Consider the following 18418-nt stretch of genomic DNA (forward strand, 5'->3'; position numbering starts at 1 on the left):
ACTGCACATGGGGACAAAGATTGTACTTTTTGGAGAAATGTACTCTGGTCTGATGAAACAAAAATAGAACTGTTTGGCCATAATGACCATTGTTATGTTTGGAGGAAAAAGGGGGACGCTTGCAATCCGAAGAACACTATCCCAACCATGAAACATGGGGATGGCAGTATCATGTTGGGGGTGTGCTTTGCTGCAGGAGAGACTGATGCACTTCACAAAAAAGATGGCATCATGAAGATGGAAAATGATGTGTATATATTGAATCAACATCTCAAGACATCAGTCAGGAAGTTAAAGATTGGGTCTTCCAAATGGACAATGACCCCAAGCATACTTCCAGAGTGTTGTCAAAATGGCTTAAGGACAACTAAGTCAAGGTATTGGTGTGTCCATCACAAAGCCCTAACCTCAATCCCATAGAAAATATGTGGGCAGAACTGAAAAAGCGTGTGCAAGCAAGGAAGCCTACAAACCTGACTCAGTTACACCAGCTCTGTCAGGAGGAATGGACCAAAATTCACCAAACTTGGGAAGCCTGTGGAAGGCTACCCGAAACGTTTGACACAAGTTAAACAATTTAAAGGAAATGCTACCAAATACTAATTGAGTGTATGTAAACTTCTGACCCACTGGGAATGTGATGAAAGAAATTTAAGCTGAAATGAATCATTCATTCAGAATTTCACATTCTTAAAATAAAGTGGTGATACTAACTGACCTAAGACAGGTAATTTTTACGAGGATTAAATGTCAGGAATTGTGAAAAACTGAGTTTAAATGTATTTGGCTAAGGTGTATGTAAACGTCCGACTTCGACTGTATACATTATTTCCCAAAAATTATAAGTACAGAATACTGTAGGCAATTATAAGATTCCTACATGCCATTATCAGATTATAATATTACTACTAATTCAAGGATTACACATAGTGCCTTTACTTTCTCCCTTTAGTGTTATTCAGCCTTTTAACTTCTCTAGGTTATGTGGGACGGTAGCGTCCCACCTTGTCAACAGCCAGTGAATCTGCAGGGCGCCAAATTCAAAACAACAGAAATCCCATAATTTAAATTCCTCAAACATACAAGTATTTCACACCTTTTCAAAGCTACACTTGTTGTAAATCCAGCCAAAGTGCCTGATTTCAAAAAGGTTTTACGACAAAAGCACACCAAACGATTATGTTAGGTATGAGCCAAGTCACAGAAAAAGACAGCCATTTTTCCAGCTAAAGAGAGCAGTAAGAAAAAGCAGAAATAGAGATAAAATTAATCATTAACCTTTGATGATCTTCATCAGATGACACTCATAGGACTTCATGTTACACAATACATGTATTTTTTGTTCGGTAAAGTTCATACTTATATCCAAAAATCGGAGTTTAGGCGAGACGCTACTGTCTCACTTCGCAAAAAGCCTGAGAAATTGCAGAGTGCCATATTCAAATTAATTACTATGAAAATTACTATAAAATCAAACTTTCACTAAATCACACATGAAATATACCAAATTAAAGCTACACTGGTTGTGAATCCAGCCAACATGTCAGAATTGAAATAGGCTTTTCGGCAAAAGCATACGATAACATTATCTGAGTACAGCACCATAGTAAACAAAGAGAGAAAAGCATATTTCAAACCTGCAGGCACGACACAAAACGCAGAAATAAAAATATAATGAATGTGTCACGTTCTGACCTTTATTTTCCTTTGTTTTGTCTTTAGTTAGTATGGTCAGGGCGTGAGTTGGGGTGGGCAGTCTATGCTATGTGTTTCTATGTTTAGGTTTGTCAATTGGCCTGATATGGTTCTCAATCAGAGACAGGTGTTTTGCATTGTCTCTGATTGGGAACCATATTTAGGTTGCCTGTTTTCACTGTTGGTTTGTGGGTGTTTGTTTCCTGTGTCTGTGTTCATGCCACACGGGACTGTTTTGGTTAGGTTACTTTGTTATTTTGTATTTTTTGTCGTGTTCAGTGGATTATATTAAAACATGGACACTTACCACTCTGCGTCTTGGTCTGATCCCTGCTACTTCAGACGAAGAGGAGGAAATCAGCCGTTACATCATGCCTTACCTTTGACGAGCTTCTGTTGTTGGCACTCCAATATGTCCCATAAACATCACAAATGGTCCTTTTGTTTGATTAGTTCCGTCGATATATATCCAAAATGTCCATTTATTTGGCGCGTTTGATCCAGAAAAACACAGGTTCCAACTTGCTCGAACGGGACGACAAAATATCTCAAAGGTTACCTGTAAACTTTGCCAAAAATGTCAAACTACTTTTGTAATACAACTTTAGGTATTTTTTAACGTTAATAATCGATAAAATTGAAGACGGGATGATCTGTGTTCAATACAGGATTAAAACGAAATGTAGCATGCCTCCTGGTCATGCGCTTCAATCTAACAGGACACCTAGAGTGATTCGACTTCAAGATTGCCGTATTTCTTCATTACACAAAGGAATAACCTCAACCAATTTCTCAGGACTGTTGACATCCAGTGGAAGCCGTAGGAACTGCAAGCAGTTTGCTTAGAAATCTGGTTTCCCAATGAAAACCAATTGAAAAGAGAGTGACCTAAAAAAAAGAAAAATCTGAATGGTTTGTCCTCGGGGTTTCGCCTGCAAAATAAGTTCTGTTATACTCAGACATGATTCAAACAGTTTTAGAAACTTCAGAGTGTTTTCCATCCAAAACTACTAATAATATGCATATCTTATCTTCTGGGAATGAGTAGCTGGCAGTTGAATTTGGGTATGCTTTTCATACAAACGTGAAAATGCTGCCCCCTACCCTAGAGAAGTTAACCCCAGAAACAGGACGAGGATGTGCAATATTCTGTTGGAAAATCAACCTCCCCAGTGCTGCCTCCCGGTGAGCATATTCTACAATAAGGTCATTCATATGCTGCTGCTTATTGTAGGAGATGTCATCAATAAACAAAACAGTTGACCCCTAGTGACCACTAGTGATGTCATTTCCTTTGACATGTCTATAATGAGGGAGTGATGTGATGATGGTTTTTAGGAACTTGTGCTGTCTGTGTTCCAAATGGTACCCTATTCCCTATTGTCATGACATTGCCCTGTTGGGGGAGGATTATGACCCCCCATGAATACCTTTCCCTTTTTCTCTCCACTCTACAGAATGGACTCTTGGAAAGCCCTTTGTTAACATAGAGAGACTATTGTAACATAAAAAGGTTGGGGAAAATAACAATCTTTATGTAATCCAACCAGTTGAAAGTGTCCGTTGGAACTTAAAAAATATGTCAGATCAGTTGTCTGAGAGATTATTACTGATGATAGGACGACATAAACTGTATCTTGGAAAGTCTACACATTCTAGTTATCAGATTCACATGGAATTGTTGTGCAATTTAAATGTTTAAATATGAATCTATTTGTGAAGAATATTAAATGTAATTTTAATATTTAAAACAAGATAATTGTTTTCATAAGTAAAAAATGCTCAATCAGTGGCCACGCCCATGTGAATAGGAATTGGTTGGAAATGATGAACCAACCCCTTTTCTCCATTTCTATAAGAGCCCCTGTGACCCAATTCATGGCGAACTAAGCCAATCTCAGCATGAGCTCTGGTTGCGAATGGTTGAACGACTACAACCTAACGAAATTAACATTGTGTTCCCGATGACTGCTATCCATACGTTTAGAATGGTGAATTTCAATGTGGAGGTGACGATCGCCACACTGGATGGATGATTTCGACTATACCAGCCAGAATATAGCAAGAGCTTATAGTATGGCAACTTGGTATGAACTTTTAACTCTTATTCACTAAAGAAGTGATACATCCTAGACGTCAAGTTATCAGCAGCAGCTGTAAATGTTTGTGGCATAGAAAAGACAAACAATCTCTTCAGAACGACAGGGTACTACAACGTATCTGTTCTATCACACAACGACGGTACTACAACGTATCCGTTGTACCACAAGACAACAGGGTACGACAACATATCCGCTCAGAAATATTCTTCAAAGGACAAGGGAGATCTCTGCTGTGCAACCCAGCCTTCCATCTTTGACCAATCTATCAAAGTGCAGCTCAGAGTAAATATATTTCTTGCATTTTCCTTCTGCGAATGGGTGATATTTAGATTCCTAAGATTCTGTATTTACGATAGAATAGCTTCATAAGGTCTGATAGAGACCCAATCCTTTTGCTTCTCAGTCTTCCCGCTCTTTCATTCAAACCCAACCCACTTTTCTTTGTGTAACTAGCCGTCATATCTGTTAAGTCCGCTAGGGACGTTTACGTTTAGGACATAATTAGTAATCAATGTCTGATCCATCCTGTGTATATGTAATTCTGTGTGACTATTTAGGTATTTAGTAAATAAATAATGAGCCAATTTTTGTTTTGCTGATTCAACTTGTTAGCCAGGGTTCCTGAAGATAACCAAGAATTTTACGACGTTCAGATGAGACTGAATAAGGTGACGATTAATAATGGACTGCTATTGATATAAAATATTACCAGGTCTTTAAGAGTTTATTCAGAAGAAAACAGCCCTATAAACATTCTTCCATGGTGCCCTGACTTCCTAGTTAATTATATTTACATGATTAGTTTAATCAGGTAATATTAATTACAGAGAATTGATTTGATAAAATAGCATGTCATGTATCACTTAATCCATAGTAAAGACACAACACTATTTAGTGCACTACTTTTGATCTGAGCCCCAAAGGCCCTGGTCAAAGGTAGTACACTATAAAGGGTATAGGCTGCCACCATTTAATTTATGTTTCTCTCTCCTCAGACCTGCAGCAGCACAAGCAGCTGAGGAGGACTCCTCTATGCTCTACAGTACAGTCAACGAACCAGAACCAGGGAGACCTGGACACAACAAACCCAGAACCAGGGAGACCTGGACACAACAATCCCAGAACCAAGGAGACCTGAACACGACAAACCCAGAACCAGGGAGACCTGAACACAACAAACCCAGAACCATGGAGACCTGAACACAACAAACCCAGAACCAGGGAGACCTGAACACAACAAACCCAGAACCAGGGAGACCTGAACACAACAAACCCAGAACCAGGGAGACCTGAACACAACGAACCCAGAACCATGAAGACCAGAACACAACAAACCCAGAACCAAGAAGACCTGAACACTACAAGTTTGACAAAAAGCTTGTATATCTGGACACATATATTCAAACTAAGTGACCTAAGGCCTGGGGGGGTGTGGAATACTGGCAAAAATAAACCGGGTGGTTTGAGCCCTGAATGTTGATTGGCTGAAAGGCGTGGTATATCAGACCGTATACCATAGGTATGACAGAAAATTACTCTTTACTTGTCTAATTATGTTTGTCACCAGTTTATAGTAGCAATAAAATATTTGTGTGTCATGCCTGTGGTATATTCTCTTATATACAGTACGCACTTCTGAAATGCTGTTTCAGCCAATCGGCTTCCAGGAACCAAACTACCCAGTTTATAATAGTATGTAATAATATACGCCATCTAGCAGACACATGTATCTAAAGTCTTAAGTCAAATTATTCACTCAGTCATTACAGTCATGTGTGCATAAGTCTTTCATATGGGAAGTCCCAGCAGGAATGGGACCCATGCTCCATGCAGTTTGTTTTATTATGTTATATGTCTGAAACAATCATCAAACTTGTGAGACTGTATATGAAGGCTGACAACAATAGTTATTGTGTTTCTATTCAATTGTATTACTCCATATGATACTATTGGATGATACACATAGTCAAAATGTTCTTCATTTTTTTATTTATATTATTAATTGCTTTTATGACAAAGTTATAACATGATTTTGCCTCAATGTCCAGGAAAGAGTTCTGCTTAATGCAATATTTCGTATCGCTTTTATCAATAACAAACAAGTGTCATAAACTAATGTGTGACGTGTGACATTTTTTACAAATATTTCTGATTACAATAACTTTTTCATAAAATGTATTTCTGAATTAGGCAACCTTGAGTTAGTTATATTTTATACAACTATATTGTGTATCAGACTTGTGAGACTAAATATGAAGTCTAACAACAATAGTTATTCTGTTTCTATTATATTGTATTACTTCATATGTTACTATTAGATGATACACATTATATACGTTTGCGTGATTTTTTAAATAGTTCTGACAAGTTAAGGTACAATTTTGACTCAATGTGAAGGACAGATTTCTGAATGATAAAAGAATGTGTGAACTGTGACATTTATTGTATTAAACTTGTAAGATTAAACTTCATTGTCATTGTTTTTACCTTGTTATGACAATATTTCAATGGAGAGAAAATGGAAAGCTTTCAAAATCACACCTATTGTACTGTACAGTACATCCAGGAACTACAAATAATACATTGGTTTGTATAGCAATAGTGGTTAATTCACCTTCATCACCATCATCATGAATGGACAAAATATATACAGACACTTTCAGAAGGAGCAATGTCCAGCACCTAGACACACAACAAGTTACATTAAATATTATTCATTGTCATTTTTGAAACACACAGGCAACACACAGGCAATATGACATGGAGGGTAGTTCCATCAGCGAGGACATTCCACTCCGGAACACAGAAAGATGGAACATTCCAGAATGTTCGATGACTGAACTACCCTCCACACTCCAAACATCCATGTTATGTCATATTGTGTCTGTCTGTTTTAAAAATGACAATGAATATTATTTCATGTAATTGGCAGGAAGGGACGGAAAGCACAACAGGTAAGAAGCAGTTGGAGATTTGGGTTAAACAATACAGTAGCAGAAGCAGGTTCTTAAAGTAACTGTCCAGTGAAAATCTCACTTTTAAAAGTTCATATTCTGTTAACTCATACACAAATATTGTTGTTGACTTGTCCTATACTCATATTTGTGGCCAAAACATACATTGGAGAAAAAAACTTTTCAAAAACCCACCTCAAGAATATAATGTCATACTTCTGAGGAGGATGAGCTGGCCAATCAGCAGTCTAGAGGAGGATGAGCTGGCCAATCAGCGGTCTAGAGGAGGATGAGCTGGCCAATCAGCGGTCTACTTGTGTGAATATTTTTATGACCGGTATACGCACACAGCATTCTGTTGTTGAGGTACGCCAACACCATTCCAACACAGAAAAGCTGCTTTTTAACATACCTAATTTTTGACATACATACATTCTCATCCACATCACAGTGAATGTCCTCATTGTTCAAATTGGTCTGCATTGATGTTGTCGCATTGCCTCATCCATGACCAGATGGAGGGTGGCACGCTCATGGGGATGGTGATCAAAACCTTCCACCTCCATGCTGAAAAATTCTTTAACAGGATTGAGGAAATTGGATTTTGGGGGCAGGTAAAGGGTCACGAATCAGGGATTGGCCCGAAACCATGCCTCAACCACGTCTGCATAGTGGAACCTGACATTGTCCCATAAAATGAAATAGTTAACCACTTCACCTTGACAAGCCTGCTCAATTTCAATGAGAAACACAATGAGGTGTGCAGCATTGTAGGATCCAAGTCATGGCCTACATCCTACCACACCCTCTTCAGAGATAGCTGCGCACATGGAGAAGTTTCCCTCACGTTGTCCAGGAACTTGTACGGTCAAATGTTGGCCGATGAGATTCGGCGCTGAGTTTTGGCAAGGTTGAAGCCCGCTTCATAAAAAAGATATAGTTGTGATGGTTCACAGCAGTATCAAGCACCATCACCCTTTAAAAATATATTTTGGTTAGTTATTCTTACAATATAGTTCAAATCTGATATTGAGGTAGCATGTGCATCCTCTGACCGCAAGGCACTACAGAGGGTAGTGCGTACGGCCCAGTACATCACTGGGGCCAAGCTTCCTGCCATCCAGGACCTCTACAGCAGGCAGTGTCATAGGAAGGCCTTAAAAATTGTCAAAGACTCCAGCCACCCTAGTCATAGACTGTTCTCTGTGCTACCGCATGGCAAAGACCACAGTGTCAGTCAGTCCCTCTGCTGAAATAGTAGAGGGCAGTTCAGTGACTCTGAACTGCAGCAGTGATGCCAACCCACTTGTGGACAAATACACCTGGTACAAGAAGAATGTAGGTGAATATCAGAGTAAGACAGGACCACAGCATGTCTTCAATCAAATCCAGTCATCTGACACTGGAGAGTACTACTGTGAGTCCCAGAATGAGATGGGGACAGACAGGTCTAGGACCATAAACATGGATGTGAAGTGTGAGTAAAGTACAGCTCAGTGTTTGAATGGTAAGGTAGCAAAACAATTGTAATTTAACTTCTCTGCGCTACGGATCCTTTTAGGGGGATCATTTTCCTAAACAACCGCTGAATTGCAGGGCGCAAAATATTACTAACAATATTTATAATCATGCAATCACAAGTAAAATATACCAAAACACAGCTTAGCTTGTTGTTAATCCACCTATCGTGTCAGATTTTGAAAATATATTTTACAGCGAAAGAAATCCAAGCTTTTGTGAGTGTAGCTTTCAATGCTATAACAGTTAGCCTTATATTAACTTGGCTAGCTCGGTCACGAAAGTAAGAAAAGCAATCAAATTAATCACTTACCTTTGATAATCTTCGGGTGTTCCCACTCACGAGACTCCCAGTTACACAACAAATGTTATTTTTGTTCGACAAATATTACTTTTATCACAAAAAAACGCCATTTGGGTTGCACGTTATGATGAAAAATCAAAAGCCGTGTTCCGTTCGACAAATCCCAAAAAGTATCCGAAATGGTCGTCGAAACATTTAAAATGTTTTTTATAATCAAACCTCAGGTTGTCTTTAACAAACATAATCGATAATATTTCAACCGGAGCATAACCTATTCATTAACCTGTCTGGCCCCGGGGTTCCGCTAGCGGAACTCCTCCCACATTCCACTGAAAAGGCAGAGCGCGAAATTCAAAAAATATTTTTGAGAAATATTAAACTTTCACACATTAACAAGTCCAATACAGCAAATGAAAGATACACATCTTGTGAATCCAGCCAACATGTCCGATTTTTTTAATGTTTTACAGCGAAAACACGTATATTTTACAGCGAAAACACGTATATTTATGTTAGCTCACCACCAAATACAAAAAAGCACAGACATTTCTTTCACAGCACAGGTAGCTTGCACAAAACCCCCAAATAGAGATAGAATTATTCACTAACCAAGAAACAACTTCATCAGATGACAGTCTTATAACATGTTATACAATAAATCTATGTTTTGTTCGAAAAATGTGCATATTTCAGGTATAAATCATTGCAGCTACAATCACAAATACCACCAAAGCAGCTAGAACAATTACAGAGAGCAACGTGAAATACCTAAATACTCATCATAAAACATTTATGAAAAATACATGGTGTACCTCAAATGAAAGATAAACATCTTGTGAATCCAGTCAATATTTCAGATTTTTTAAGTGTTTTACAGCGAAAACACAATATAGCATTATATTAGCGTACCACAATAGCCAACCACACAACCGCATTCATTCACCGCAAAGGTAGCAATCGCAAAAAAACAGCAAAAGATATAGAATTATTCACTAACCTTGACCAACTTCATCAGATGACAGTCCTATAACATCATGTTACACAATACATATATGTTTTGTTCGAAAATGTGCATATTTAGCGGTACAAATCGTGGTTTTACAATGTGAATACGTAGCCAAACTGCACAAAATTATCCGGATATATTTCTGACACTCACCTAATCTAATCAAAGAACTCATCATAAACTTTACTAAAAAATACATGTTGTACAGAAAATGAAAGATACACTAGTTCTTAATGCAATCGCCGTGTTAGAATTCTAAAATTAACTTTAGTACGACATACAGCTTACGTTATAGCGAGACAGCGCCTGCAATGAGGGCGGAAAATAGTACTAAACATTTTCCACAGAAATACGAAATAACATCATAAATGGTTCCTACTTTTGCTGAGCTTCCATCAGAATCTTGTACAAGGAGTCCTTTGTCCAGAATAAATCGTTGTTTGGTTTTAGAATGTCCTCTTCGCCTGTCGAATTAGCAACCAAAGCTAGCCAAGTGGCCCGAAGTTGTCCATCTTCACCAAACGCAGAGAACGGAAAATGCCAAAACTCCCGATAAACGTTCAATAATCTGATAAAACTATATTGAAAAAACATACTTTACGATGATATTATCACATGTATCAAATAAAATCAAAGCCGGAGATATTAGCCATCTATACCGAAAGCTTTTCAGAAGGCAATCCAGGGTCCCTTCCCGCGCCTTGCTGGACAAAGAAAATTTGGGGTCACGTCATTCCAAGAGCTCTTATTCGACCTCAGATCAAGCTAGACACCCCATTCCACCTCCCACTGCCTGTTGACATTACATTTACATTTAAGTCATTTAGCAGACGCTCTTCTCCAGAGCGACTTACAAATTTGTGCATTCACCTTATGATATCCAGTGGAACAACCACTTTACAATAGTGCATCTAACTCTTTTAAGGGGGGGGGGGGGGGGGGGAGGGTTAGAAGGATTACCTTGTCCTATCCTAGGTATTCCTTAAAGAGGTGGGGATTCAGGTGTCTCCGGAAGGTGGTGATTGACTCCGCTGACCTGGCGTCGTGAGGGAGTTTGTTCCACCATTGGGGTGCCAGAGCAGCGAACAGTTTTGACTGGGCTGAGCGGGAACTGTACTTCCTCAGAGGTAGGGAGGCGAGCAGGCCAGAGGTGGATGAACGCAGTGCCCTTGTTGGGTGTAGGGCCTGATCAGAGCCTGAAGGTACGGAGGTACCGTTCCCCTCACAGCTCCGTAGGCAAGCACCATGGTCTTGTAGCGGATGCGAGCTTCAACTGGAAGCCAGTGGAGAGAGCGGAGGAGCGGGGTGACGTGAGAGAACTTGGGAAGGTTGAACACCAGACAGGCGTTGGTGTTAATAATATGCATATTGTACGATCTAGATCAGAGTACGAGGCCGTTTAAATTGGGCATTTTTTTTTCCCTAAGTGAAAATAGCCATCCTCAGGAAAGGAACTTATCAGGGCGTCAAGCTCATTGATGAACTCACCAAGGGAACCTGGAGGGCGATAAATGATAAGGATGTTAAGCTTGAAAGGTCTGGTAACTGTGACAGCATGGAATTCAAAGGAGGCGATAGACAGATGGGTCAGGGGAGAAAGAGAGAATGTCCACTTGGGAGAGATGAGGATCCCAGTGCCACCACCCCGCTGACCAGAAGCTCTCGGGGTGTGCGAGAACACGTGGGCAGACGAGGAGAGAGCAGTAGGAGTAGCAGTGTTATCAGTGGTAATCCATGTTTCCGTCAGTGCCAAGAAGTCGAGGGACTGGAGGGAAGCATAGGCTGAGATGAACTCTGCCTTGTTGGCCGCAAATCGGCAGTTCCAGAGGCTGCCGGAGACCTGGAACTCCACGTGGGTCGTGCGCGCTGGGACCACCAGGTTAGAGTAGCAGCGGCCACGCGGTGTGAAGCGTTTGTATGGTCTGTGCAGAGAGGAGAGAAGAGGGATAGACAGACACATAGTTGACAGGCTACAGAAGAGGCTACGCTAATGCAAAGGAGATTGGAATGACAAGTGGACTACACGTCTCGAATGTTCAGAAAGTTAAGCTTAAGTTGCAAAAAATCTTATTGACTAAAATGATATAGTACTGCTGGCTGGTGAAGTAGGCTAGCTAGCAGTGGCTGCGTTGTTGACTTTGTTTGAAAGTGTAGCTGGCTAGGTAACCTCTAACTGGCTAGGTAACCTCGATATTTACTCTAAACTACACAATTATCTTGGATACAAAGACAGCAAAGACAACTATGTAGCTAGCTAACACTACGCTAATCAAGTCGTTCCGTTGTAATGTAATAGTTTCTACGGTGCTGCTATTCGGTAGAAGTTGGCTAGCTAGCAGTGTTGACTAGGTAGGAGAACGGCAGCGCGGCGGACGAAAATAGCTGGCTAGCTAACCGATAATTACTCTAAACTACACAATTATCTTAGATACTAAGACAGCAAAGACAACTATGTAGCTAGCTAACACTACACTAATCGAGTCGTTCCGTTGTTCCGTTGTAATGTAATAGTTTCTACAGTGCTGCTATTCGGTGGCTAGCTGGCTAGCTGGCTAGCTAGCAGTGTTGACTACGTTACGTTACGTTAGAAGGACGAAAATAGCTCGATAATTACTCTAAACTACACAATTATCTTTGATCTTTGATACAAAGACGGCTATGTAGCAAGATCAAACAAATCAAACCGTTGTACTGTAATGAAATGAAATGAAATGTAATACTACCTGTGGAGCGAAGCGGAATGCGACTACTAGTGGAAGGCGTATGAAGTGCATGTATATCCATAGATTTCAAGCAAATTAATAGGAAGGCCCTGGAACAGAGCCTCGATTTCAGATTTTTCACTTCCTGACAGGAAGTTTGCTGCAAAATGAGTTCTGTTTTACTCACAGATATAATTCAAACGGTTTTAGAAACTTGAGAGTGTTTTCTATCCAATAGTAATAATAATATGCATATTGTACGATCTAGATCAGAGTACGAGGCCGTTTAAATTGGGCATGATTTTTTCCCAAAGTGAAAATAGCGCCCTATCCCAAACAGGTTAATGAAAAGCCCTTAACTAACAAAGCAGTTGTTTTTATGTAAGTAAATCATTAAAAAAATATATTTAAAAAATGCTTCAAAAAACAGATCAGACAATAGAATAACAACAACGAAGCAGCAATAAACAATTACATGAAAGATTATTCATTGTCATTTAAAAAAACACGCATCAGTCGGACACAATAGGACACAATAATCCCAGACAGACAGACAGACTTAGTTATATGGATGTCAGGGTTCACTTTGAGTCCATTGTTCTGAAGATCAGTGAGCTGAAGACATCTCTTTCACAGAAGAACACACTGGAAACTCAGAGCAGCTTGCCTTGGCCTTGGCATAATGACAGCTCACTGTTGTCTGTTGTATCTAGCTAGCTAATGTTGATAGCTAAATGTTAGCTAACTAGCTAGCTCACAAGCTAACTATGGGGTCTTGCTGTAATTCAGCGCCAACACATCATATTGTTCACTATCCAGTACATTCAGAGTAGCTGTGTGATGCACAAAAATACTTGTTTATCACTGAATAACAGCAGCTTCATGTAGCTAACAAGCTAGTTGAGATCACTAATTCACTCAATTCAAACGCCAGTTCAACATAAGTCCCAATAACAGTACTTTTATGTGCGTGACTGTTTTATTCTATATATATTTTTGACATTTTCTACCTTGTATTTGAGATATTTTCATCAGACAAGTGGGGACATATGAAGCCTGGAAGCTGCAGTAATGTTGAGATGTCAGTAGGGAGAGCTCTAGTCTAGAACACTGGTACCAAAGATACTCCCCTTTCATCTGTTCTGGAACCTTCCGTACCAGCTGATGAAGAGTGATGGGAATGGGTCACATTTTGTCTCTTGTAAAACATGTAGCCCCACTCCTCAAATAAAGAAATGCAACTACAGTATTCTGACTTTAGCACATTTTCTATTTAGATACAGTAACATCCTTTATGTGACATGCTGTTCCTGCATGTTAATGCCCTGACTAGGCTACTTTAAAATGTATCAACCACAGAACTCACACTTAGGCTACGCCTGCTTCTACTAATACTTACAGTAGACTACTTCTTGTTTCCACGCAGTGACAGTAAGTTGACTAACTGTTCAAGACCTTCCCCTTCACTTCACTCTGTAAGTACACTTGACGATATCTTGAAATATAGTTTTTGTTTTGATGTTTTAAGCCATACATCACATGACTTCCTGTATCTTTGTTCTTGTTGGTTAATTTTGAACTGTGTTTTGGTTGTTACATCAGGGCCTGTGTTCATAAAGTGTCTCAGACGGTCCGTATAATTATGATCTAAAAGGCTAAACTGATCCCAGATCAGCACTGCTACTCTGATACACTTTGTGAATAATGATCCTGGACTGTTGTTTCACCAGGAATACCCAGATCTCCATTCAATAGGGTCATGTTCACTGTCAAAGTATAACAGGGTCAAGTATATAGGAGTAGTTTTAACAAGAGACACAGTGATGGTGGGTTGTGTTTAGGAGTAGTATTAACATGAGACACAGTGATGGTGGGTTGTGTTTAGGAGCAGTTTTAACAAGAGACACAGTGATGGTGGGTTGTGTTTAGGAGTAGTATTAACATGAGACACAGTGATGGTGGGTTGTGTTTAGGAGTAGTATTAACATGAGACACAGTGATGGTGTGTTGTGTTTAGGAGTAGTATTAACATGAGACACAGTGATGGTAGGTTGTGTTTAGGAGTAGTATTAACATGAAACACAAGGCCGGCCTGCATAGGATTAGGCCTATGGCGGCAGATTGACAAGGGCAGCATTTTCTGAGCTAAACTGACCAAGACCCACATCCAACAACACAGAAAACATATTCTAAAAACAGGACAGGTCAAAGTAAAATAGACAATATGGACTGGACAACCAGGCTAGTCACTGCTGTCCAGGAGATTCATCCCGTGGGCTAAATTGTCATGATCAGTGCTTTCAAGTTTGTATCCTTCAATGTTTTACTAAGCTGATCATAGTGAGAGAAAAAACATATTTCTGCACATTGCAAATAGGCTCAGGATAAATCCTCCTGATAAAGTTGGGTAGCTGATATTAAGAGCTTAATTAGCCAAATTGATTAGTCACAGGAATCAGAGCTAATAAAGTTGATGAAACGGCCTGTTTTACAAACGGTGGACCTACCAAATGGATGGTCATTCATGAAATTCCATTGTGGGCCGACATGGTATAAAACACCCCCGTAAGCACAGGCAGACGTCTTTTGAACATCTTTTTTTGGTCATGTCCGAACTGGCAGTCTTCTTTGGTGTTTTACAAATGGTAGGTCAACAACATAGATGAGCATTCCTAAAATTACATTACAGACAACACTGTAGGCTGTGCCTCATTAAGCACCGTCCTACACTGACACCTCTTGGATGTTTTTTTTTGTGCATTCTGGACCGGCCCTGATTTCCACGTTCACGGACGTTGGTTTTTGGTCTGGTCAGGACCAAATCTGAACCAATCATAGACGTCGGTGGTTGGTTGAGATTTTGCCCAGTCTGGACCAGCTTTCATTTGGCCCAAACACAGACGTACATAAATCACGTATTTTCATCTTTCATTCAGAACCTAAAGTGAACCTAACTTCAACGTCTGGAAAAATAAGTATTTTAAAACCAGAGAGGTAACACCGGCGATCGACTTAACACTTTACAACAAAGCACGCTGAAAATAAACAAGACTCCTACAGAGCAGCACACACTGTGCACCAACCAACAGCTCCACACAGAGAGCCAGAAGAGCTTTATTTCCTCCTTCCTGACTGCTGATGTGCTCTTAAAGTGGCAGCGCACGGTGAAGGCTCTGTGCAGAATACGCCACAACATTAAACTATATATGGATAACAGGCTACATTATACTATATATGGATAACAGGCTACATTAGACTATATATGGAAACAGGCTACATTAAACTATATATGGATAACAGGCTACATTAGACTATATATGGAAACAGGCTACATTAGACTATATATGGATAACAGGCTACATTAGACTATATATGGATAACAGGCTACATTAGACTATATATGGATAACAGGTACATTAGACTATATATGGATAACAGGCTACGTTAAAATATATATGGATAATAGGCTACACTAGACTATAAATGGATAACAGGCTACATTAGACTATATATGGAAAACAGGCTACACTAGACTATATATGGATAACAGGCTACATTAGACTATATATGGATAACAGGCTACATTAGACTATGGATAACAGGCTACATTAGACTATATATGGAAAACAGGCTACATTAGACTATGGATAACAGGCTACACTAGACTATATATGGATAACAGGCTACATTAGACTATATATGGAAAACAGGCTACACTAGACTATATATGGATAACAGGCTACATTAGACTATATATGGAAAACAGGCTACATTAGACTATGGATAACAGGCTACATTAGACTATACAGTATATGGACAACAGCAGTCAATACAGCAGGCTATGGTGATGATGATACTGATTCCTCTGCTAACTAATGCTACTACCAGTACTGTACACAAGGGTCAACAGTGTAACATAATATGATAGTGGCATGTTGTACTACTACAGACATCAGTGTTTGTGTGATAAAATGTGACCTTGTCAAGTAGACAGTGTTGTGTTTCACCATTCTATCTGATGTAATGTCAGTTTGTAATGTTGTCATTAGTCCAACATTATTGAGGACATTATTATTAGGAGGCTGCAGTAATGTTGAGATGCCAGTAGGTGCAGCTCTAGTCTAGAACACTGGAACCTTCAGTAGCACTTTGATGCAGCTGATGAGAAATGTAAATTGAATGTGTTTGTAGAATAGAATACATGACATCATGTAACTGACCAAATGTAAATGGAACTTTGACCTGTTCCATGTAGAACTCAGAGGGACAAGGCAACACATTCTAAGATATTATAAACATTCCATATAGAATAGTCAACATATTGTTAACATGGTTCTGTATTTAAATGAAAGTGGAAATGGGGGACATTGTCACGTTCCTGACCTGTTTTCCCTTGTTTTTGTATTTTGTTTAGTATGGTCAGGGCGTGAGTTGGGGTGGGCATTCTATGTTATGTGTTTCTATGTTTAGGTTCATTGTTATTAATCTGATATGGTTCTCAATCAGGGGCAGGTGTTTTACGTTTCCTCTGATTGAGAACCATATTAAGGTAGGTTGATCACACTGTTTGTTTGTGGGTGATTGTCTTCCGTGTCAGTAATTTTCACTTTCCTTCATCAGATGACAGTCCTATAACATCAGGTTATACATACACTTATGTTTTGTTCGTTAATGTGCATATTTAGAGCTGAAATCAGTGGTTATACATTGTGCTAACGTAGCATCTTTTTCCCAGAACGTCCGGATATTTTTTCTGACTCTCACATATTCTGACCAAATAACTATTTATAAACATGAATAAAAAATACATGTTGTATAGGAAATGATAGATACACTAGTTCTTAATGCAATCGCAGTGTTAGAATTCTAAAAATAACTTTATTACGACATAAGGCTTACGTTATTTCGAGACAGTGCCCAAAACCTGGGCGCAAAACTAATAGTACACAGTTCGACAGATATATGAAATAGCATCATAAAATGGGTCCTACTTTTGATGAGCTTCCATCAGAATGTTGTACAAGAGGTCCTTTGTCAAGAACAATCGTTGTTTGGATTTAGAACGTCCTTTTCCCCTCTTGAATTAGCAAGCACACTAGCCAAGTGGCGCGAAGCTATCCATCGTCAACAAACACAGACAACGCAACACGCCTAACGTCCCGAAAAAAAATCAATAATCTAATAAAACTATATTGAAAAAACATACTTTACGATGATATTGTCACATGTATCAAATAAAATCAAAGCCGGAGATAGTAGTCGCCTATAACGACAGCTTTTCAGAAGGCAATTCCAGGTCCATCCTCCTTTTAGAAACTAGAGAGTGTTTTCTATCCAATAGTAATAATAATATGCATATTGTACGAGCAAGAATTGAGTACGAGGCCGTTTAAATTGGGCATGATTTTCCCCCAAAGTGAAAACAGCGCCCTCTGTCCTCAACAGGTTTTAAGGTAGGCTGTTCACACTGTTTGTTTGTGGGTGATTGTCTTCCGTGTCAGTGTTTGTACCACACGGGACTGTTTCGTTTGTTTAGTCTGTACCTGTTCGTGCGTTCTTCGTTATATGTAAGTTCACATGTTCAGGTCTGTTAACGTTGTTTGTTGTTTTGTATAGTTTGTCAGTGTTCTTCGTTTCGTCTTCGTTAAAATAAATCAACCATGTATTCTCCACAAGCTGCGTTTTGGTCCGACGAGGAGTAGAACAATCGATACAGACATTTTGTCAATTTTAGAAATGTAGGGCCCATTTTAATACAGTAACCTCCCTTCTCTGACTTACTGTTCTGATCGTCATGCATGTTAATGTCTTACAGAACTGTCCTTTCCTTCCTCTTTTTCAGCTACTTTTGTCCTGAATACTTCAAATACAGTGGGGCAAAAAAGTATTTAGTCAGCCACCAATTGTGCAAGTTCTCCCACTTAAAAAGATGAGAGAGGCCTGTAATTTTCATCATAGGTACACTTCAACTATGACAGACAAAATGAGAAAAAAAAATCCAGAAAATCACATTGTAGGATTTTTAATGAATTTATTTGCAAATTATGGTGGAAAATAAGTATTTGGTCAATAACAAAAGTTTATCTCAATACTTTGTTATATACCCTTTGTTGGCAATGACAGAGGTCAAACGTTTT

The 18418-nt window shown here is 39.3% G+C and overlaps 2 protein-coding genes across 2 annotated transcripts in view; both read left to right on the forward strand.

Annotated features, from left to right (window-relative positions):
* The window catches only part of LOC139568065 (B-cell receptor CD22-like), a 35782-nt gene extending 29519 nt beyond the window's left edge, over positions 1–6263 (forward strand). The window contains exon 6 of the mRNA XM_071389760.1: positions 4793–6263. Coding sequence (XP_071245861.1) covers positions 4793–4997 — 205 coding nt within the window. The 3' untranslated portion in view covers positions 4998–6263. The remainder of the gene's footprint in view (positions 1–4792) is intronic.
* LOC139568062 (hemicentin-1-like) overlaps positions 1–18418 on the forward strand; it is a 72792-nt gene that overhangs the window by 17380 nt on the left and 36994 nt on the right. The gene's annotated exons all lie outside the window — the stretch shown is intronic.

The sequence above is a fragment of the Salvelinus alpinus genome, chromosome 2 (assembly GCF_045679555.1).
Source record: "Salvelinus alpinus chromosome 2, SLU_Salpinus.1, whole genome shotgun sequence".
Classification (NCBI taxonomy): domain Eukaryota; kingdom Metazoa; phylum Chordata; class Actinopteri; order Salmoniformes; family Salmonidae; genus Salvelinus; species Salvelinus alpinus.